Here is a 22,970-nt window from a genome sequence, read left to right as displayed (position 1 = left end):
GCTGACAATTTGTTGGGCTTTTTTTTCTTCGAGGTCTTTGATACTTTGTGTTAACAATGGCTATCTCCATCCAAGCTGCACCACTCCTTCTGTATGACCGTTCAGGGAAATCATAACTGTATTAATGAATTCAGTGTTTTGCTACAGACCTAATTACAGTATCCCAAATTCTTCGTTTTGATTTCTCTGAGGAATCCAACACAGAGCAAAGGTGAGCTGCAAAGGAACAAGGTCCCTTATAAAAATGCATGGCAGTTTTTGGAACTGGTGAGCTTCTTTCAAAATAAAAGATGAAGTAAAAGTACTTTGCATGTTATTGTTGGAAAATTCACCCAGCCTGGATTCTTTTAGTGGGCTATGATGAAAACTAGGCCATGCATGTACATGGTGAGGTTTTTAAGCATTCCAGGCTGGATCGTCTTGCCTTGGCCGGACGTACTCATTTCAATACTTTGGACTTCCTGTTAGTTTGGAGTGCCTCCAGGAACTACATATAACCACAGAACTATTCAATACTTAGTAATAATCAGAGGTTTTGACTAAACCTTGACATCCACACACATCTGCTGACTCTTGTAAGCTCTGGAGATGCCTTTGTACAGTCAGACTGCTTTATGGATTCATGTGACCATCATTTCTGCCTCTCAGCATATGCTACTGAATTGTTCAAGTATCAGGAAGATTCATCCCACAAGTCTGGACGCTCCACAAGCTGCTATTTGGAGCAATTAAGATTTAGCTAGTTAGATTTCATCTTTTAGTATTGTCCAGCTTCCCCATTTCCTAGATTTAGAGTCTCCAGAGATCATCCGGAGGATATGGACCATTATGTGCTCTGCAACACAAGCAAAGAAAAATATACTTTAGCTTTTAAAATTAACCACTAGCCATAATGCTGCAAAAAGAAAAGGATTTATCCTTCTTTGCCTCCAAAACTGTTTTTCTACTAACTTCAGGACCCTTACTCTCACCACTCATCCATACAGACTTAGTTTTTAAATAACTGCTGCTTTAAATGACAGCTAGCAATGCATACGTTCTTTACATGTGATGAGAGGAGCTTTCCAGATGCTGGATGCAGCTTGTAGGACTGGATGTTAATGGAGCTTGCACCAGACTTCACAGGACTTGAGTCTCACCACGATAAACAATTTCAAGAGCAGTCTGAAGTGCTTAAACAAAGATCAGGAATGAAAACTCCCATCAGCTTGAGTGAGATTAGGATTTCAATCTAAACTGCCTCCATTCTGCATTGTTAAAGGCTTTTAGCATCCAGTGTTGTGATTTAAGGCTGTATTTTCAGAACAGTTCACTACCCAGTGTGCTGGTCCTCTTGTGAAAATCATTTTACTTTGCAGCTTAAATGAGAATCCATGTTTATTTACTGTATTTTATTTTTCAGTATGGCTGCTGATCTTTAAAGCTCTGTTTACTAAAAACAGACTCTAAAAAATGTTCCATAAAATGATATTAAACCCAGCCTTTATTTTTCCTGGGATCAGCACAGAGAGAGAAATGCAGCAGAAGGGCATGTTACCAGTATCCTGCCCTTCCCTGAATCATTCAAAGTCAGCTTCAAAGTTAACACTGCCTTTGGGGTTTGTTTCATTTTGGTTTTATATGTAAGAAGCATTCTGGCTCTTTGTTTTAAAATTCATGCAGCACAATCTCAGCTTCTGTTTGAAACATATAATAAGCCTCTTATGTGGTTTTCTAGTAGACCTGCATTTTGGCACAGCACCCGCCTATTCGTGTTTATGAGGAGAAGGAGGAGGAGGAATAATGGCAAAAGCAGTTTTGCATGGAAAACATCCAGGCAACAAGACCATGACTTTTGTTTTTAACTAAGTCCTACATGAAAAGCATTTGCAGTCTCTTTTGTTTTTAAAGTTATCAGAACCTAATTTTAATACAGCTTTGGAGCACTGAATATATACTGCATCCTGAAAAGCGCTCCCCTGTGATAATGCTGGACTGCAAGTACATTTGCTTTTGAGCATACTGCCTTTTGATTCTGCTACATTAAATTTCCTTTCACAGGAACCTTCACTGCGCTTCTGGTGAAAGGTTTTTTACTCTTTAGGAGCATTTGTTCATCAAATCATTAGAATGATTTTACTGTAATTGTCTCAAATGTGCAGATTTGTATTAAGTGCTTAAGGAATGCATTAAAAATCTTTACTTTGTAGATGTTCTACAAACCCCCCCAGAGAAAAACTTCCACTGATGGCAATAATGTTACTGTTATTCCTTTCTAGCCTCTATTTGTCTAGCTATATATGTGCTGCTTCTTACAGAGCCGCCTTGTGATGTCCCTGGATCAGAGCTTATTTGCATCCAGTGCTACCTCTAATTGTCTCTAACGTAATAACAATTGTTCTATTATTCCATATAGGTTTTATAAATTCAGTAACATAGCAGTACTATTAACCTGTTTAAGGACATTTTAGAGTCATGTTTATAAATAAATATATATCATGTTTTCTCTGTTGCAGTTAATTTTAAGTGGTGCATCCAACAAACATACTGTCATATTGTCCAGGAAGACTGCTAGCATCCCAGATGTGATCTCCTGAAAGGGAGCAACAGCATGGGCTAAAATCATTGTATGAGTAGATGTATCTGCATTTTCGATAATCTGCCTGATTTCAAAACATGCTGTTGTTCTTTAGCATACAGGATTGGTACAATATACCTAAATATATTAATTATATTAGGTGTAATATACCTAACATTGGTATAACATAACTAAAAAGTACTCCTATTATAGGGAGAACTTAAGTGGCCAAACTGCACTCATAAAGCCAGCACGGCTCTTCCAGTTAAACAAGATGATCCCAGGAAAATCAGTTTCTGCCAGTGCAACTGCATCAATGTTAGGGGTATCTGTAAACACAGTTTGCTGTTCTGGAATCCCACTTCTTCACAGCCACTGAAAGCCTGAAACGCAGCTCTAAACTAACATTTGGAGGAGCTCTGTGCCATCTTTAGAAAGATGCTAGTCTGTCTTGAAAATCTGGATAAAGAGGCTGCAAATATACCCACTTAAATTTCAACAGATTTTTGAGATTCTTTTATTCTACACACATTAAAATGAAGGACTAGAAATCAATTCCCTTCAAGGCAGGAAATGTGAGATAGAAGCCAAAAATATGACAAACCACTTGATTGTAATTAATCAATGGCATTACTGTTTTTTTTTATTTAAACGTTATCTATAAAACCCCAAAACATAGCTAAATTACAGATGTGCAATAAATTCACAAAGCAAATGACTTTTTATTTAATGCTAGCATTATGTCATCATCATGCCCAACCCTACCCTTTCAGTTAAAGGACCATTGGTGCTTGTTTCTGTTATTAATCCAGAGGATATGCTTCTCATGTTCAGTGACCCAGTTCCAAGAAGTATCACAATATAGAAGCCTATTTTCCACTTAATAAACATGCATAATTCCTGTGAACATTAGCACTGATTATGCACACTTACACACTCTAGGGCATATTCGTCTAAACCCAGTGAATTCAAAAGATCTGAAGGAAAATGTATTTAGGCCTCTACACTGCAAGAAATCCTAAAGAATAACAGGAACATTCCAGAATGTGTTATTGGTATATTTATTTTAATGACACTTTTGCATATTAATTCCTTCAGCTCTCTGCCCACAATGCTAATGATGTTTTATGTAAGATAAAAGAACTAAGGACTTTTAGAACAGAAAAAAGGAAAATGAAGAAAGCAAACAACGATTAAGCTTACGAGTTAGGATATTCACTTTGAAGATGGAAACTGTAGGTTCCAGACTGTCCAATGCTACTTATCACTATTTTCTGCAGAAGAAGAGGTCAACTGGGATACTGCCAGCAGCCCAGAAGGGCCTAACTCATCACAGGTAGAGCAATGAGAGGGTGAGCAGTGCAGATTCAAGCTCTTTGCAGGAACATGATAATTGATTCAGAGACTCCTACAGCTTGATGAGTACTTAAACCACTGTGGTAAAGATAAGGCATTCACACAGTCTTTGTTCCTTAAGAGAGGAAGAAAAAAGACTCCAGTCACTTGATTTTGCTTTGACTTCCAATGTCCTAGATAGGTCTCTGCAGGAGAGGTTTGAAAGATGCAGCTCCCACAGGAAGACAGATGCATATACCCTGAAGAAATGCAGAATTTATTACAAATTTCTGTCCTGAGCATTACCTTGTGGTTTTGCATTGTCACATTTGTTTATAACATGTTGGCTTGATTTTCAGCTTTCTCAGAACAGTATCCACAAATTTTTCCTCCTCCCAAGCTCTGTGCAGACTGCCAGGGCAGCTAACTCAGTGTTTCAGCATTTAGGTCTCTTTGTGGCTCTGGGCTTATAGCATATAAAGACTTCTTCAATAAACTATTTCAAAAACTGCTGAAGCATTCACCTCATTCAGTAACATGGAGGGAAACACGAGTCCTAATAGCTTGCCACAGATTCTGGATCCCAAGAGGAATCTATCCACCCAAAAACGCACCAATATTTTTACTGAACCTGTCAGATTGTAGACAACGCTAAATATGCAACAGTACAAAGTACATTTCTGCCTATTAGTTGCTTATATAAAAGAGGTATTCTTGACTAAATGTTTTCATAGACACTTCCACTAACAGTGCTGCAAATAATTTTTCTGTAGAGTCCGTTTGTATAACTGCTATTTATTTTAAGCACTGCATGATTGGTATTCACAATGGAAACTTCAATAGCAAAGGCTTCCAAGCCAAGCTAGAGTAATTCCCCCTTTAGTCAATACAGTCTTCATCTACATCAGTGAACAGCACAGTACAATTGATGCAAACACAGAGTGGAAGAGTTAGTGTTGAGGACCTGACACCCACATCATACATGTTCTGGATGTTTTACTTTGGACCAACTCTGGGTTCTTAGCAGGCATTAGATACGGTAATACTTTAGGTGTGAACCCAGGACACATCTTCTGGCTATTTTTCAACCAAAAAAATGCAGTTTCTGTGCCCCAAGATTGTGCACCCCACTCTGTAATTACCATGGAAGAGCAGTAACTGGAGTTAATCAGGAAATTCACTTCAAAATAAAGCTCCTGATATAGCCTAAAACATTTTTGCTCTTTAAGCTAAGTATATTTTCTGTTGTGTGTAAGTAAAAGAAAAGAAGAGCTTTCTTCGCATCTTAGTCTGATGACCAGCACCCTTTCATCAATCCATGTGAAAGCGCACCACACGACTCTCATGACCAAAGTAATGGTGTCAAGAAAAATATAAATCTGAAGATAACTCTTGTCAAAATATATTTAGTGATGGAAATCTCCAACAGATTCCAGTTCTGACCAAGAGACAAAATGTCATGCCTCTCAACTACAAGTTCATGCAGAGGAATTATTGATCAATACACGCTTCATACATTTTCACCCTGAATATGCATTAAAGGAACTGAAATGCTTTTAATGTAATCGTAACAATTTGGGTCTCCTGCTGGTGGCTCCTCCTGGAAAGATGAAATTGTGCATCTGGGGTTTCGTCTGCAGCCAGCAGCCAGGGCAGGCAGAACGTCCCACATAGGAGAAGCTGCCACCACTGACAGCACTCAGACTATCAGCTCCTCGCAGAGTCCAGGGCCATTATTTTACAAGCATCTCTGTGACAGGAGAAGTAAAGCTCTGTATTTCCTATAGCTCATCCTACTTCTCCTCTGCAAAATTAGTATTTAGCCCTGTATGTAGCCATTATATAAGAAATTACGATAAACTGGACTAAATATATGGCTGTACCATTACAGAGCAGATCTCAAAACCCATAACTACCAAAGCAAGGGAGACAATCTTATTTGATGTGCATTATCTAAAAATGTATGAGGTCATAAAACTAAAAGTCATACTGCAGCTTAGTAAGACTACAGAGCTGTCTCCAGATTTCAAGAGCAAAATACTGCTGTGCTCTTCATGTTATTTTTTGCACTACCATTTTTGTAAACACAATATTGAACTTACTCTCTGATATTTCTTCATGAGTAAGGTATCTTATGAAATATCTGTGAACACTTAAAACACTCCTATGAAGGGAGGAATTCCTAACAGTTTCGAGCTATTTTCAAATTATAGAAACAAATAATTCAATCCCTTCACTGTGATTTTCCAAAAAAGAAAATAATGATTTCTAGAGAGTTAAACAGTTGACGTACTTTATTAGGAACTGATATTTTGCAAAGACCATTTACTTTCCTCAGCAATATGTAAGAAAAATGATTAGACGTCTGATCTTGGTGGATGCGCACCAAGTACTGTTTAAAATGGAAGCTATAAATTATCAGTCAATAACAAGAAGAATACCTGAGGCAGTAAAAATTCTTTCATCTGAAAGTAACAGTTATTACAAAGTCAGTCGTTTCTTTAGAGAAGGATTGTGAGGCAACATCTTGAGCCATAAATGTTGAAATATGACAACAGAAGCTTATTTATGTAAGATGGAGTAAGCAGTTTTTGCTAGACCACTCATTAGCAGGAAAAAGGGGCTAGGTAATAATTTGCAGAGTGATCTAGTTCAAGGCTGAAGAAATTTAGGAAAGGACTGTAGCATGCATTTAAGGGAAAACACAGTCCCACTTGTCTGCAGAAATTATCAGCGTGCTCAATATTAACTACTTATATTTGAAAGGCTTTTTTATTTTTCTTCAGCCTCACATTGTATTTATGAACAATTCTGATCCTACTGTTCATCACTGCCATCCAATGTTTTTTCTAATTAAAATTACTTTGAAGTCTCTGACCTTTAGGCAGACACTCGATTCCAAATTAAAATATAATTATCTTTATAACATGAATACACTTCTTATGCTGCCCCCATACTCTTCTTGCTACAGAATAAATACATAATAAATGTAAGGAAAAAACTACACTGAACTTGATAAAATAATGAAAAATAAGAAGAAAATAAACCAAGCAGCCTGGTTTTCCTCTCATACATAACGAGGGCAAAGAGACAGCAGGGAAAAAACAAAGACAATACTTAAAATTTAGAGAAAGAAATCCTTTGTGCACAGTGCATAATTTATCAGCAGAACATACTCCCGTGAAACTTCACCGATTTTGCTGAAACCAAAAGGACAGTTTTTATATGAGTAGGTCCAGCAATCATAGGGTTTTCTATTCTAGTGCTATCACACAGGTACAGTGCAGTTCATTGAACAGGACCACAACCAGTCTTTGAAGGTGAAATAGGTCCATAAATTACAGAGTGCAGAGTATATTTCTTGTGAGTAAAACACAGCTTTTTTCCTAAACTTTTGGTTCTGGTCACTGTAGCTATATGAATTGCTGGTATGATGGGCGCAGCTCTTCCCATTTATCTCCTCGTCCTCTCCATTGCTTCTTCCAGCAAAAGCATTCCTTAGTCTAAATTAATGGCAGCTCTTGACCACGTTTGCTTTATGTTACTTTGAAACCTTTTCTAGGACCATATAACAGGAACTTTAAATAAATAACTTACTTTTACGTAGAGCTGCTGAAACTCCTCAAGGTTCAGTCTACCACTTGGACAGTCCTTTAGAAATCCTTTGTACCACTGTTTTAGCTCGTGTTCATTGAACTCCGTGCTCTTCACCAGATCCTCCATCACCTCAGGGGCCAGCTTGCTGTTCTGTTTCCCCATTCTGCCTTCAGAAGAAATAAAATAATACAATTAGCCAAGTTGCTGTGAACATTTCAAACTGGAATTAGCAACAAAGGTCAAACGCATCACTTGTTTTGTACTCACTGCTGCTTTTAGTCAACTGCAACTTCACAGATACACTAGGGAGCAGGAACCTAAACCATGTTTGAAAATTAGAGGCTGAAATGGTGAAAAAGACCACATTCTTCTTTCATTTAGGAGTCTTAAGGCCTGGAGACAGTCTGATCATTTGCCTTCAAGCTAGGTAAATTCTAGCTTTTCTTTACACTAAGGCTGAAAAAGATTACTTCATTTTCTTTGAATTTAACAAAAACTTTTCATGGATTCAGGAGTGTCCACAGAATTCCTCTTTATCTTTGTCTTGAAAATATCTGCTGATACAACACCCATGTTAGCAGCTGCTCCTCACTGTACAAGGCTGTGGACAGACAAGCTTGTAACGTACACCACTAGATGATCCACTGGAAGGAAGCAACATGAGAGTCCACAAACTTGGTCTCAAAAAATGATAAAACCAAACTGAAAAAACAACTTTAATTTTTATATATATGTGCATGTATGTGTTTATATACATATATTTATTTATAAGAATGTATTTTCTGTATAGTTGATACACAATGGATGGTTTAGATCCCATCACTGGAGATATCTGCTACATTGGTTATACACATTTTATATACATACAAATATTAAACATAAAACATACACAAAATATGCATGTGCGTATGGATAAATACAGTAATTTCAGTACTACTCATGCTGACCCTCTGAGATACGTACAGGTCCTTGACATCCGACCAAAGATGTCCTTTGAGAGAATTTCTGAGACATCCTTTTTTTTTTTTAACTTTTTCCCATTCTACTAGTTTGTTTCATAACAGGAGATGTCTTGCAATTATTGTTTAATCAGATTACAGACAGTACTTAACTTGTCCTGTACAGAACTGCAAAGTGATGAATAATTTGTTTCCTGAGCCTAGCTTAGCATTTTTATCTTCCAGTATAACATCTATCTCCAATGACAGCACCACATTGAATGCATTGGTTTATAGTCCATATCACCAACCATTCCTGATACTAATCTATTGCTTTTGGCATCTTCCTCTATTTAGAATGGGATGCTTCTTTCTCCTCAGAAGGACATACTTTGCACTGTTCCAACGAATCAACATATTTATATAACTTCCTTCATGGGAAACTTCCTTGAGCAGGCACGAAGTTAGCCATTCCTCCTGGTTTGTGTGTGACCAACTTATCCTCTGGGGCCATTACACCAGTGGCACCAGGTCTCCCTGAAACACCTCATGGTCCCTCTCCCCTTTAGCAATGTCCCTCCCCGGTTTGTACTTACCCCCTCCCACAGTCCCCAGCCCACCAGGACAACCATGGCTGACAGCAAACCCCTTCACCAAGACAGTACGACATGGCTGCACAAACAGCCCCAACACCGAGAAGCAACGTGTCTTTCGTCAAAGCATTCTGCTGTTACAAAGTTGGGAAATGCAGTCATCGGAAAGTACAAAATGCCACAACCCATCGGGCTAGAAATGCCAGCCAGAAATGCCTCAACACCTTCGGGAGACAGCTGTTAGACAAGCGCACTGTGCTGTGCACAGATGTAGCTGGAGGTGGAAGTGGGCGACCATTTCTTGGGGTACTTCCAGCAAGCAGCTCCTCCCTCCCCAGGCTCTGCACATCCTTCCTCTACCACCACTGACAGATGCCACAGGGCTTTCTCGCTCGAGGCCCGGCATCCTCTCCAAACTACAAGAACCCGCTACAAGGACTCATCCAGCTGTTAAGGGCAGCACACCGCTTGCTCTAAACTCACTTTGAAGCTTTGCCAAGCTCCCATCCACATGTTTTGGTAAACTTCGCACAAGTATGGGAGAGTTCCACCTTTCAGTTGATTGCCACAGGCCTAACTGCACATGCAGATGTCCCAGAAATTGGTCATTTTGACTAAACCACGGGTTTTCAATTTATAGCATTTAGAACAGCTGCCTCAGCCTCATCTTTGAAGTCCCCATCTTCTCATGTGTGACACTGACCTCATTTGTCATAATCTGTATTTAAATCCCATCGAGACTAAAATATACAAATACATTTATTTCTCTAGCTTCAACTCAGATGGTTTTTAAGTGAAACAACAGACTGTTTTTGGTTTAATCTTTAAGGGGGCTGTTTATTTCCCCTTTTTTCTCCTTTAAACTGTGTTACCCTTTGCAGTCATAAGGTGCTTTGCTTAGGACCCAGAGGACTCTTAAAAATTCTCAGCAATTACATTAACTGCTTTAGGCAGATTCATAAGGCATCTTCCGGCTCTCTTAATTTAGCCAAGTCTGTTTTTACTTGACTCTTTTCACCTGGATTCTTATCCCCATTAATATTTAATTCAACAACACACATGAAAAAAAATATATTCAATGGGCAAAGACTGGGTGGTTTTACTGACAAATTTTCTGTAATAGCAACTTTTCTGTATTTATTGCGTTAGCTTTACAGCCCTTGGACCTGGCACTGCACAAGAGATGGAAACAAACAGAACTGTGAATCTCAGGACCATCTTCCAAAGTTAGCTATGCTTTTTTCAGTAATACGGACTTTTAACCCTATAGAAAATGGAGTTGGATTGCACTTATATAAGAACACATGAATAAAGAGCTGGACAAAAATATCCACACATAACCTTTTCTGTCTTCAGATTCAGAAAAACAAGACACCAGTTTTCTGCCTCTGTGATACAGGTCCCTAGTTTCAGTCAGCTGCTTGTTTTGCCATAGGCTCCCAAACACCTCCCAGGCATCCCTGATGCACCTCACCATATAATATCCTCTGCTAAATTAAAACCACAGCTGATAAACACTGTCAGAAACTATTTTTGCCACAGAACCAAACCAGTATTTGAGGAAGGTATAATTTGGACTGCTGGGTTCTGTACTCTTACTTGCAGCTCCAGCACAGTCCAGTGCATAATCTGCCAGGGTGTGTTTGAGACAAGAGGCTGAACAAGCTGACCAAGCCAGTCACAATGCCTTCCTGTAATTAGAGGCACTCATTCTTTCTTCTCGTTTTAAAGTTCTTTTCTTATGCAATTGAATTACAATCTGCAAGAAAGCTCAAGAGTCTCATATAATTATCAAATATAAACTCACACTTCTGGCTCTGAGAGATCTGTCTTATTTGAGAATAAAAACTCAAATACATAGATTATCTAGTTAATCATATTCTAACATCTTCTAGAGTTTCATTGAATCTCTTATTATTATTGAAAAATACAATCACCCATTAGCAATGAGTATGCCACTGCCAACACACTTAATTTTCTAAAATTAAAACTATTTTTAATTAACTTATAATCATGGTTTCCCAAACATGTTTTTTCCTTGTGAAAATCTATGAATATGCATTAGGCAAAGACAGGAGAGAACAGCTGCACAATCACTAAGTTTTCAAAAGGAGGAAAGGTCACTCTGCAAGCATTTCTTTGTTTAGTAAATTCTATTCTTTCAAACTATAAATTTGCTTCCAACTTCCATGCATCCAACCATGCAATATGACAATCCAAACACTGCTATTTGTCTTCTGTTGTGTTTTCCGACTGGCAAAAAGCATGAAAGGGAAAAACTGAAGAAAAAAAACCCCAAACCAAAAAGCAACAGCTTCAATTCCAAACCATCATGGGGGAGAGATTCACAGTAAACAAGGAACCAGGTATGTGGGTGGCACTGCGCATCAGTAAAGCTGTCACGTCTGTTCCCAATGAGATTACTCTGGCAGGAAAATGCTTATTAATACTAGCAAGGGCAACATTATCCAGGTTAGAGATCAAGAAAAACACCAGAACTCTACTGTTGTGCCACAGGTAGCAACAGCAATGAAGGCTGAGTTTAAAGACACATCCTCCTGGCTGACATGCTGCAAATAGGCCTTCAGCTACCCAGAGAAACAAGCTTTTCAGAAATGCTTAGTGAAGTAGTACTTCAGTACTTCACTAAGTAACACCTTAACTGCTGCTTTTACAGGTCCGCAGGAGGATCAGATTTAAAAGATGGAATTTTATAAACAACTGATCCCCAACCTGAAGCAGCCGGGGCTGTGCCAGCAGCAGGCAGGGACAATATGAGGATGTGTTTGCCTGCTCTTTGCCCCACTGGACCGCAGGAGGTCTACACCAGCCAGCCCAGGAAGCAGGACAGGGCTGCAGCAGCAGGTGGAAGTTACTCTAAAATGACTCAGCAGCACAGCTTAGCAAGCTGATTTTCTATGATTTATTGGGGGCTTTGGAGGTAACGGCCATGAAGGTACATGCAGGAAGAGGAAGACAGCTCCTCCAGTTCTAAGACCATACCTGGTTTTAAAACAGTTTTTCCCGGTTTATATCTTTCAACATCTTTCTGGCAATGCTATCACGTGTCCCACACATGCTTGTGCTGTTTCAAAAGCTCTCTGCTTTCCACATGATCATCATTCAAACCTCCTGGGCAATGGCAAGGTTTTTTTCCCTGGAATATTTTACAGCAATTCCTGCACAGGTTTATCAGGTCTGCCTCTCCCACTTGGCTTGCCAGTACTAAACTGACAGTGTGAGCACAGTTTTACAAATCAAAATTTTACTGAAAACCTAAGAAGAAGGAAAAATAAGGAAAAGTTAAAGTTCAATAGCAAAACATGACTTACAGAAGCTTGTTTGCTGTTTAACAATTTCAAAACACCCCCAAACTGTTGCTAAGACAGCTCCGTTCCCTTCTGCTTTCTCTTTTCCCTCCTCTCCGTTCCTCTTTGGCCTCCTCGGCAAATGTTCAATGTTCACAGGGACCCAGCGCAAACAAATCCAATTCTGGCTGTTCCTACGGAAGAGTAAACTGAGTGCTACTGAAGATCTCATATTTGTGCTGAAAAAGGACCCAAATTCCTTTAAGACAGCACCAACAATGTCCAACCGTGTCCCTAAAAACCCAGTTCTGTGTCGTTTTGCTTGCTTTCCTTAAACCCAGTTACATACATCATTTTCTTTTCAGGTTGCATTAGGAAAAGTGTTGCCAGTGATCCTTTCCCTCTGCTCAGCACTGGTGAGACACATCTGGAGTGCTGGGCCCAGTGCTGGGCTCCCTGCACCAGACAGACATGGACTTACTGGATTGAGTCCAGCAAAGGGCCACGAAGGTGATGAAGGGACTGGAGCATCTGTCATACAAGGGAAGGCTAAGAGAGCTGGGGCTGTTCAGCCTGGAGAAGAGAAGGCTCAGCGGGTCTTATCAACGTGTGTCTAAATAACCAATGGAAGGAACAAAGATGGCAGAGCCTGCCTCTTCTCAGGGGTTGCCCAGAGACACAAGAGGCAATGGGCACACGCTGAAATTAGTAAATTCTGTCTGAACAGAAGAAAACGCTTTTTTACTGTGCAGGTTATCAAACCCTGGAACAGGTTACCCAGAAAAGTTGTGGAGTCTCCATCCTTGAAGATACTCCAAACCTAACTGGACACATCTCTGAGCAGCCGTCTCTAGCTGACCCTGCTTGAGCAGGCGGTTGAACTAGAGCATCTCCAGAGGCCCCCTCCAACCTGGGTGATTCTGTGAAACAGTTAGGGAGAAACGGGGCAGACATACCGCCTAACTTTTGGTATCCACAGTAGCTGCCTAGTTTCACTAAATTCCCTCCACGGGTAGCTGAGAGAAAAAAGGGCTCATCCAAAGGATCCTCTGGAGATGTGCTGGTGACTGCAGTCACCTCCCTCCCCTCCCTGACTCCAGGAGTGGAGGGAGATTCACCGGGCAAAGGCACCTAACTCAACAGGGCCAGCCCAACTCATCTCAGTATATTTTGTCTGCTTTTACACCTGCCCATTCACGTTCTCGTTTTCCCAGTAACCCTGCATGAGCTGAAGAGAGTAGTCAACCAACATTTCTGCAGCCTCATGAGGCCTGTGCATTTGATTTCCCTTGTACGGTGCATGTTTTTTTTGCTCTTCCCTGGCTCTTGGAAGCGGGAATGAGTCGTGTGGACTATGCCAGAAGCAAATGACAACACTCACTTTGCCAGCTCAGCTGTGCTGGCAGGCACTCATTAGGCTTGAAGGAAAGCTGTGCTTCATCCCCACCCCTCTGCCCACTCCCAGCCCACAAGCTCCCACAGGAGCGTGCTGACTCCTGGGGATTACATGTGAAATGCAGGCTTTGAGCAGGCAAGCGAGGTGGGTGTCTTCACAATCTTTGACACAATACAAATCTATAAACGGTACATTAAACACTGTATAGACTCCAACATACATATATATATAGGGGAAACAAAACCCCAAACAATTAAATACTGGGGAAAGCAGAGAACTTGTCTATAATCTACAACGACAGAATAATTTTCATGGGTTTTTTTGAGCAGGCTGTTTATCAAATTTCCAGCCGTGTGCTGATAATAACTGTGACTCCTGACAACTCCCAGCATTGTTCTCTCCTCCTCAGGCTACTCCTGACTGCCTTTTCTCTACTAATGTCAGCATGAACGATAAATAGAAGCAGGCTATCAAGCCACACAGATGCCTCATTCCTTCAAATACACTTACTGTTTCACATAAGAAGAAATCTAGAGCCATATCCTGTCTTTCATACACAAAAAACCCAACAATCTCATACCCAAAGCCCCATGGAAGTAAGTACCCAAGGAACAGTATGTGTGGAAAAAGAGGAATTTTCCCATCCAAGCCATGAACAAAGGCTACAGCTAAAACGAACTTGTCCAACAGCAGTGCATCAGTGGTGGATGACACCAAGTGGAATGGTGCAGCAGATACATCTGAGGGACAGGGTGCCATCCAGAAGGACCTGGACAAGCTTGAAGAGTGGGCTTATGTAAAACTCATGAAGTTCAACAAAGACAAGTGCAAGGTCCTGAACCTGGCTTGTGGCAACCCCCACCATCAATATAGTCTGGGGGATGAAGGGATTTAGGGCAGCCCTGCTGAGAAGGACTTGGTACTGGTGGATGAGAAGCTCAACATGTGCCGGCAATGTGCACTTGCAGCCCAGAGGGCCAACCATATCCTGGGCTGCACCAGGAGAAGCGTGGCCAGCAGGTCGAGGGAGGGGATTCTGCCACTCTGCTCTGCTCTGGTGAGACCTCACCTGAGTACTATGTCCAGCTCTAGAGCCCTCGGCACAGGAAAGATATGGGCCTATTGGAGCGGGGCCAGAGCAGGGCCACAAAAGTGATCCGAGGGCTGGAACACCTCTTCTATGAAAAAAGGCTGAGAGAGTTGGGGCTGTTTAGCCTCGAGAAGAGAAGGCTCTGGGGAGACCTTATTGCGGCTTTTCAATATATAAAGAGGGCTTACAAGAAAGATGGAGAAAGACTTTGAATACTTAAAGAGCACTTACAAAAAAGATAGAGACTTGTTACCAGGGGCTGTACTGACAGAATGAGCGGCAATGGTTTTAAACTGAAAGAGGGTAGATTTACATTGGATATAAGGAAGAAATTTTTTACCACGAGGGTGGTGAGACACTGGAACAGGTTGCCCAGAGAGGTGGTAGATGACCCATCACTGGAAGTATTCAAGGCCAGGCTGGATGGAGCTCTGAGAAACCTGATCTAGTGGGAGATGTCCCTGCTCCTTGCAGGCAGGCTGGACTAGATGACCTTTAAAGGTCCCTTCCAATCCAAACCATTCTATGATTCTGTGCTTCCTTGGCAACTTGTGAAGCACCTCCTTACATCAGTTGTCAACACAATTTTTAAGCCAGCTTGCATGAAACAGGAATGACCCTGAGCCCTGTCCTGTGCCTTGCATAGCAGAACCACATTGGACAGAGAAAGTCCTTTTTTCCCCCAAAACGTGCAAAAGATGAAGATATTTTAGAGGTGAAGGTTCTGGTACTGTTGTATGATACCATACAGATCTTTTAATATGCCGATACCAAGTAAGTACTACACTACTATTAAACCTTTTGAAAAAGGGGTCAGTCAGCTTAGAACGAACTAGTGGTGACAGCAGTTGTCCTTCTTTCACTGTCTCTCCTGTAAGCCAGCCAACTGGATTTTCTTCAGTGACCAAGAGCCTTGACTTCATGATGGACACTGCATCGTGCCATGGCATCTGTAGCTCTCCAAAACCCCCATGGGTGAAAGACTCTCTCACTCGGCCCAGTCACATCCTCCTACTCCTCTCTCCAAACCCATGGAGCCAAACACGCAGCAGCTCCATGCCTGCACTTTGTCGGCAAGCAGGAAGGGCTGCGACAACTTGTAGGAGTGGAAGATGAAAGCAATCCACCTCTAGGTGCTCACGGTCAGGACAGAAAAGCCACGGAAAGAGCACCACCCCAGACCAGGCAGAGCCACCAGGGCAGAGACTACCAGACATGGGGAAAGCCAGAGGGAGCCAGACAATAATTTGGGGAGAAATTTATTATAGGTATAGGCAAAGGTACTTTCATGATACTGGTATACCACCCATCAGTGACCTCAGGAACATGTTGTTCTCCCCACTGCAGAAGCAAAATCCACCCTGAACTACGAGCTTTCTCCTTCACACAAAACTTTGGGTTCTATGCTGAAATTGCAACCAAACTTCTGCTTCCCATCCCAAAATGACGGGAAGTTCATCAGTGAAAAATTGGCAGAATTTCTGTGTTTGTGTAACACCTTACTGAAGTTAGAAGCAGTCATAATTTACTGCTGATAATATAAACCTCAAACTAAGGGTGAAACAAACAGGGTAGGTTCTGATTTATACTACACTACAGTAAAAACTGGAATAAATCCAGTGATTTTGGATTACTTTACTGGCTTTACCGAAGATCAGATTCAGGCCTGCAATCTCTCTGTGTAAAAGAAATGGGGAAAAATAGAGAGTAATGACATTAAGGAATGCAATTATCTAACTGAATTGAATAATAAATGGAGAGAAGAGGTTTAAGCAAAAGAAGAGAGATATATTTTTAAATGTTATTTGAAATGAGATGGATATTCAATTAGATTCAAGCAATAAAAAAACCATTTGAAAGGGTAAAAGCTGTGCAGGAGGATGCTCTAACATAACGATGACTGGTATGTAGGGCTTTTTTTCCCTAGGTTAATTTATTTCATTAAAAGTGTGGATTTTATTTCTGTTGAGTCTGGAATAAAACAAAAGGGAGTTCTCTACATCTTCAATATGGAAATCAAGGGCAATACCAGACTCACCAGTAGCTCCACTGTTGATGCCCCTCTGTGGGTCACAGTAGGGCTCTATTCAAAGCCCAATGCCAAAGCCAGCTGCTTGGGTATAAACTAACCTGCAGACACATGGTCTGCAGTACGTTGCACGGTCTTATTATTTCTGTGCCCTCTTCTCATTTGGATTGGGAAACTGCTTACAGCATGCCATCGCTGGATTTCCTCCTTTGAAAGTGGACATAGGAGGAGGTACGTAGCATAAAGCAGAGACTTATCTGGATTGTTCAACAAGACCCAAGTGCTCAGAAGTTTCCAGGCTCTATCACTCGGCTTTAGACTTGGAGAGATAGGGACAAAATCCCTTTTGCTTGCTCTTTCTCTCAGTCTCTTTTTAGACAACAAGGAGGACAGTGCCCGTATTTCTACAGAAAGCTTAGGCTCTGGATGATCAGTGGTCCTTAAGAAAATTTTGATCTCTTACTTAATTCCATTATTTGGCTTTGTTGCATGACACAACTCAAATTTGTTTGGTTTTTTTTCATGTCCCCTCTTCTCCAACATTTCGACAGAATTTGATGATTTATATGTTCTAGAGAATTTAGTGATTAATTACTGAAGAGAACAATATGCTTGTTAATGCTGAGTGTCAGACAAACACGTAAGTACATCTGTTGCCATAGTTTCATTTTGCTATTGGTCTAGCTTCTATCAACTGTGGTGATCAGTAAGTAACAAGGAGGTGTGAGTTGAAGAAGAAGCATCATTTTTCAGCAGTGAAATGAGTATTTTCTTCACGGTCTATTCTCTTAAATTTTGTCTTCATCAATAAGAATCTTAAAATGCATGCAGAACGTTTACTGTACCTTTTTGTAATAATTCATATGCTGAATACCATTCTAATCACCTTGGTGATGGTTAGTCTGATTATCCAGAATGCTCCAACATTAGCCTTGATTGCTGTGACAAGTTTGTTACATGCTTGCACCACGTGTAACAGTTTTTGATTGCTTTCTCTGAGGTTTTATTCTACATATGATTTCCAACAGACTTTCCCTCAGGAGATGCCCTGATATGTTAACAGAGAAATCTTTAACCTCTGGGTATCACTAGTTCACTTTCCAAGCCTTGCATTTCAAAAGATTTGATTATACAACTTTTAGCTATTTCAGAGATCTATCCACTCTTCAGTATTCCACCTCATCTGGGATAGTCACTGCAAACATCTCTTTTTTTGGGGGAGGGGAAGATTGACAAGGCATGCCTGACCCCTATAGTCTCCCTGAGTAGGTTTCAGTCATCTTCTTCAACCACAGGACAACTTTTATGTAGACTGTAAACTTCCAACTAGATTGGTTATGCCAAACTAGACCAACGTTTCCTCTGCCTGAGATACAGAATCTTTGCAATCTGTAGAGACTAGTGGGACTAATAACTAGCAGAGACTAATTAAAATGCACTTTCCTTTGAGATAAACGCTATTGATGGTTCAGGCCTGGGGATAAGGGTTTTTAGACTTTAGCCATTGCCTTGAACACTTTTACATAAATCATCATCTTTTTTCTTGGTTATTTTTCATTTTTAAATAGATACTGAATTTTTCTGTTGTAATTGCCTATAGAAATACATGCTTTCTCTCCAATTGTAGCAGGTCTTCTTATTCGCTATCAGTTTGCTTTATTAGTATGAAACACCACTGTACTCTTACGTTTGATATGTGCAAAGCCAAACTCTCTAAGTTGGTATGCTTACCAAGAGGTACTTCTGGTGCTCTTCTTCCAGCCTCATTTTAATTTGAGTTTGAATCCATCACATGCTTTTTTTGGTCTGCATCTCTGACTCATAAGTCATTGGGCTCTACTTCATGGTACAAGTTTCACTCTTCATTTATATCCATATTCCTCATCACAGCTCTTAAACAATACTGCTCTACTTTTCTGCAAAGGTGGATTAATTGCATCAAACATTAGCTGTTTAAAAAGTCAGTCATCTTTGGTCCCTCTCCAGTCAATGGAGATGGCCAGAAATTTCAGTGATTCACGCCATGCAGAGAGAGATGTCTGAAAGAGGCAGGACGAATATATGAACACTTATTTTAAGACTGGATGAATCACCTTCTACAAGTGTCTCTTTCTTTCTGCTGCTTGTAGAGGCAGCCTTGTAAACTTGCGTAGACCTGAAACTTGATTTCTAAATGTGTAAAGTGAAGTAAGAAAAATGCTACCTCGCTCATCGACAGTGGATAACCTAGAATCAAAATGCCATTCCTAATCTCACTAGGAAGCACATACATTTGCTTTACAACATAAGGTTGATTGTTGCTCCTATGTATCAGAACCTGTATTCAGGTGTGATTGATGCCATTGTAAGTACAACACTCTACCAAATGCAGGCAGTCTTTCCTGAACTGCTACTTACTTCCATTGAAATAGTGGAAAAATTAACTCTTTTCTACCTTTTTCCAGCCCCCACAAAACCAAAATAGTTTTAAGTAGCTGTAACTGTAGAGATCGGGCTGCTCACATACTTTGTTTCATCATGTCCTTGTCATTCCCTTTTTTTCCTCAGTATAGTTCTTAGCCAAGTAAAGCCTTGGCCTTGAAGAGTAAGAAAATCATTTATTATTAAATACAGTATTCTTTATTAGAAACTTCCCTCTGACTATCTAAATGCTATATTACAGTTTGGTCTTCTCCAACCCATTTCTAATACCCAGATCTCTCTTTATCCACCACAGCCTTCCTAGCAGCCGTGTCCAGCAGCGCAGGACACTGTCTCATAGGTCTGGATTCACAGGGAGAGCCGGGTATGGTGAGCACTGTATGGTCCTCCTCCAGTCTCTGCTGGGAGTAATGGCAGCAAGACTAGTGCCGAGATTGTTTCCCCTCTGTTCCCACCTCACAAAGCAGCCATAGGGTCTGGTTTTTGTCTTGTTCATGCTTTTGTGTCCTGTGATGACAACTATGACCGACAAAGGATGGAGTAAAACTCTGAGTAGGGATATCAGCAAATGGTCTCTAAACAGTGTTGTGATAATTGAAATAAATATAAGCTAACACATAAATCTTTTGCTTCCATTTAATTTCTACATGAAAAAGGAATGCTTCAGACACTGGAGTTAGCTCGCTTTTGAACACACATTTATGATGGCTGTGAATGAGCTGATTTCAGCTGATGATTTTGACCTATGTGCTAAACAATTACATTACTAAAAACCACATGACTGTATTACGACAGATATTAACAGAAGTGGTTAGCAGGAAAGCAGATTACAGCTTTTTATTTTACTAAAAACCTTTCAAAGTCAAAACAAAGTGTTTACATCATTGTGGCTAGTGATCCATTGGTGCAACGCCCGCCCCAAATTCATTACAAACAAATCGTCAGAACTATCCCTTGTGACTGCTCAGATGGAGCACGATTAAATGCAGCGCAAATACATTATTGCGCAGATGAATCATAATTCTGCAGAATGAAATCAATGGCTTTACACTTTTGAGCTGGACATTGAGGGGCGGTCAAAAAAGTTACTCATACAAACAAGTGAGCAAATGAATCACGTAAACAGCTCGAAGAGGAAAAACATCCTTAAAATTTGACTGGCAGTAACACTTATTATCAAAGAAACACAGAAGAAAACCTGAAAATGTTTTCTTAAGGCAGAATTTTCATACAGAAATTTCCTTATCACACTACTATGAAATGTAAAGTTTTCCATCACTTCTGATTTTTATGATTTGGTATAAATGTAATAATTTTACTTGGAGTGGTTTGATGGCTCATTTGAAGTAACATTTTAGTTCCTTCAGTCTAGTTCTAAGCAGGCACGCTGGTAACCATCTCACCACAACGAGAGGACAAGATGCCTTAGCGAGTATCGGTGGGAATGACTTAAGCCATTCGGGTCAACTCAACTGCCCAGATACAGGGTGTCCTAGTTGGTCCCAGTGTTAGTATCTGCTAGCTCCACGTGGATGTTTCAGACACCTGAGGGCCTTTCAGATCACACTAGACACCTCTGCTTAAGCAGATGAATCAGTTTAACGAGATCTTGCCCACCAAATTTAGACAGCTAACTCAAGCCTAATGAACCAGCTGAGGGCGAAAGCACCCCATTTTGCCAACAGACAAACGCCATCACAGAGAAACACCGCTCACCTAAATTAACTCATCAAGCTTACATCTGTAGGGTCTCCCTCTTGAGTCCACGAAAAATGGCTGCCTTTCCCTTACTCCCCACTTGTGCTAGGAAGATGGCTTTGTTGTGCACCTGAAGGTTAGGTGGGAAATAAGGTGTTTCTGATCTAGCTTAACACACCGATGTCAGTGTGCTATGCTGTGTTAACCAGCAAGCTGTCAGCCTTCCCATGCATTCATGCTAGCACACACACAACCAGCAAAGAGTGCATGTAGAATTCCCTTTGCTATTTTATAAAATAATGTACAAAAGGTTCAAATCATAGTTGATGTCCGAGTAATCTGTTGGCCTTGACTAGTATCCTTGATGGACACTGGAGCAAATAGGTCAAGGCTGGAAAAGTGTGAAACTGAACTGGTCCCACCAGGACTGAATTTAGAAGTATTCATTGTTTGTGCTTCCTCCTTCAGGAGTTTCACTTTCCAGAGCTGCCAATCCAATTTCTGTCATAAAGCACACAATTAATTAAGAATGTAAAAATGGCTTTAATGCAGATTAAGAACATGAGTTCTTCAGTACAGAGTATTTCTGTTACTTGGGTAAACACAGCATCAAAAAGCAATAATGCACAGAACCATTACCTAGTATTTCCTCATTAATTAGCACATGCTAGTAATACTGCTATTTGAAATCACACTGTCAGACAATACATATGAGTCTCACCAACTCTTCTTCCTGGAAAAATGTAAGTATTTTTAAAGATTACAGAGCTCCTAGCAAGGTTATATCACTGAGGGAAAAAAAGAATGCACTCCGACATTAACATTGATAGAAACTGCAAAATGAGCAATAAGGACAAAGCAAAAAGAAAGTTGGCTGTCTCTGAGGAGACTCTGTGTCCCCAGTACAGGAACCTCATTGCTATTTCATGACCTTACTGGCAAGCCTCTATGCCTTGTGTATGTCCTTCATAACAAAAAATTAATTATAAACAGAAAACAGAAAATCTTGGATAGCAATAATTGAAAGCTGTTACATATTTCTTCAAGTTTTGACTTCATTTAAACAGTACAACAGTTCTGAGAGACAGCATGGTAAAACATATAACTTTTGATAAGTACCAAATATGAATCACAGCATAGGGTCTTTCTGTTAAAAGATAAGCCAGAGGGAGGCAGGAAGCGAGAGAAAGCCTCTCATGCTAAAGGACTGCACAATTTTATCTTTTCATGTATTAAAAATAATAGGAACAATTTCTTCCAACTGTTTTTCAATGAGAGCTCTACTGGAATAAATTTTTATAGCAACTGGTTATTGTGGCTGTGCTAATAAAACTCATATACTTGCTCAGCTGAATCTGTGTGTGTGCACACGCTTTCTTTTGATGAGATAATAAAAGATAGACAAAAAATGAGAGAGAGTCTAAACTCCCGTAGTATTTACCATGGCCAAGAACAGTAAAATCTATACTGAAAAAAGAGGAGAAAGCACAGACCTATACAACACATCACATATATGTAGTACCACCGCACCCATGAGAACTTCAGTGCCCCAACCTGCAAAGGACAATCTATTGTTTTTTTGGTTTTTTTTTCCCACTTTGAAGAGATGCTTGCTTTTCACGTTACTTTCTAAAATGATGTTTTTCTAGGACACACAGTTCAGGAGTTATCTTTTGGCGATGACAGGAAAAGCTAAGCAAAAAAAAATGCTATCAACATTTTTGATTTGGACATCAGTGCCTGTAGAATTCCTTCAGCAAAGCACATGGAAAGCTGTTACAAAGGAACAGCTCTGGAACGGGGCATAGCAATACAACCACGAAAACAGAAAAAGGAATGGTGATTCAGATAAAAAAATGAAAGAAAACAAATGAAAGCTATATAAAAATTTAAGCAATGAAATTATGAAATTATGAATTTCATCAAAAATACTGGCTGAATTCCTTATCATCCACCAGGATAAAGCAATTGATAGAGGTTGTTAAGTACAGACAAGCTGACTCAGAAA

At 40.2% G+C, this 22,970-nt stretch overlaps 1 protein-coding gene across 1 annotated transcript in view; it reads right to left on the bottom strand.

The window, feature by feature from the left end:
• Window positions 1-22,970, bottom strand: part of VSNL1 (visinin like 1) — a 95,701-nt gene that overhangs the window by 48,647 nt on the left and 24,084 nt on the right. The window contains exon 2 of the mRNA XM_075414875.1: window positions 7,490-7,656. Within this exon, the coding sequence (XP_075270990.1) occupies window positions 7,490-7,651 (162 nt within the window). The 5' untranslated portion in view covers window positions 7,652-7,656. The remainder of the gene's footprint in view (window positions 1-7,489; window positions 7,657-22,970) is intronic.

Source organism: Opisthocomus hoazin, chromosome 2, assembly GCF_030867145.1.
Source record: "Opisthocomus hoazin isolate bOpiHoa1 chromosome 2, bOpiHoa1.hap1, whole genome shotgun sequence".
Classification (NCBI taxonomy): domain Eukaryota; kingdom Metazoa; phylum Chordata; class Aves; order Opisthocomiformes; family Opisthocomidae; genus Opisthocomus; species Opisthocomus hoazin.
The sequence above is the reverse complement of the archived record's forward strand: the minus strand, read 5'-3'. Positions and strand labels throughout refer to the sequence as shown.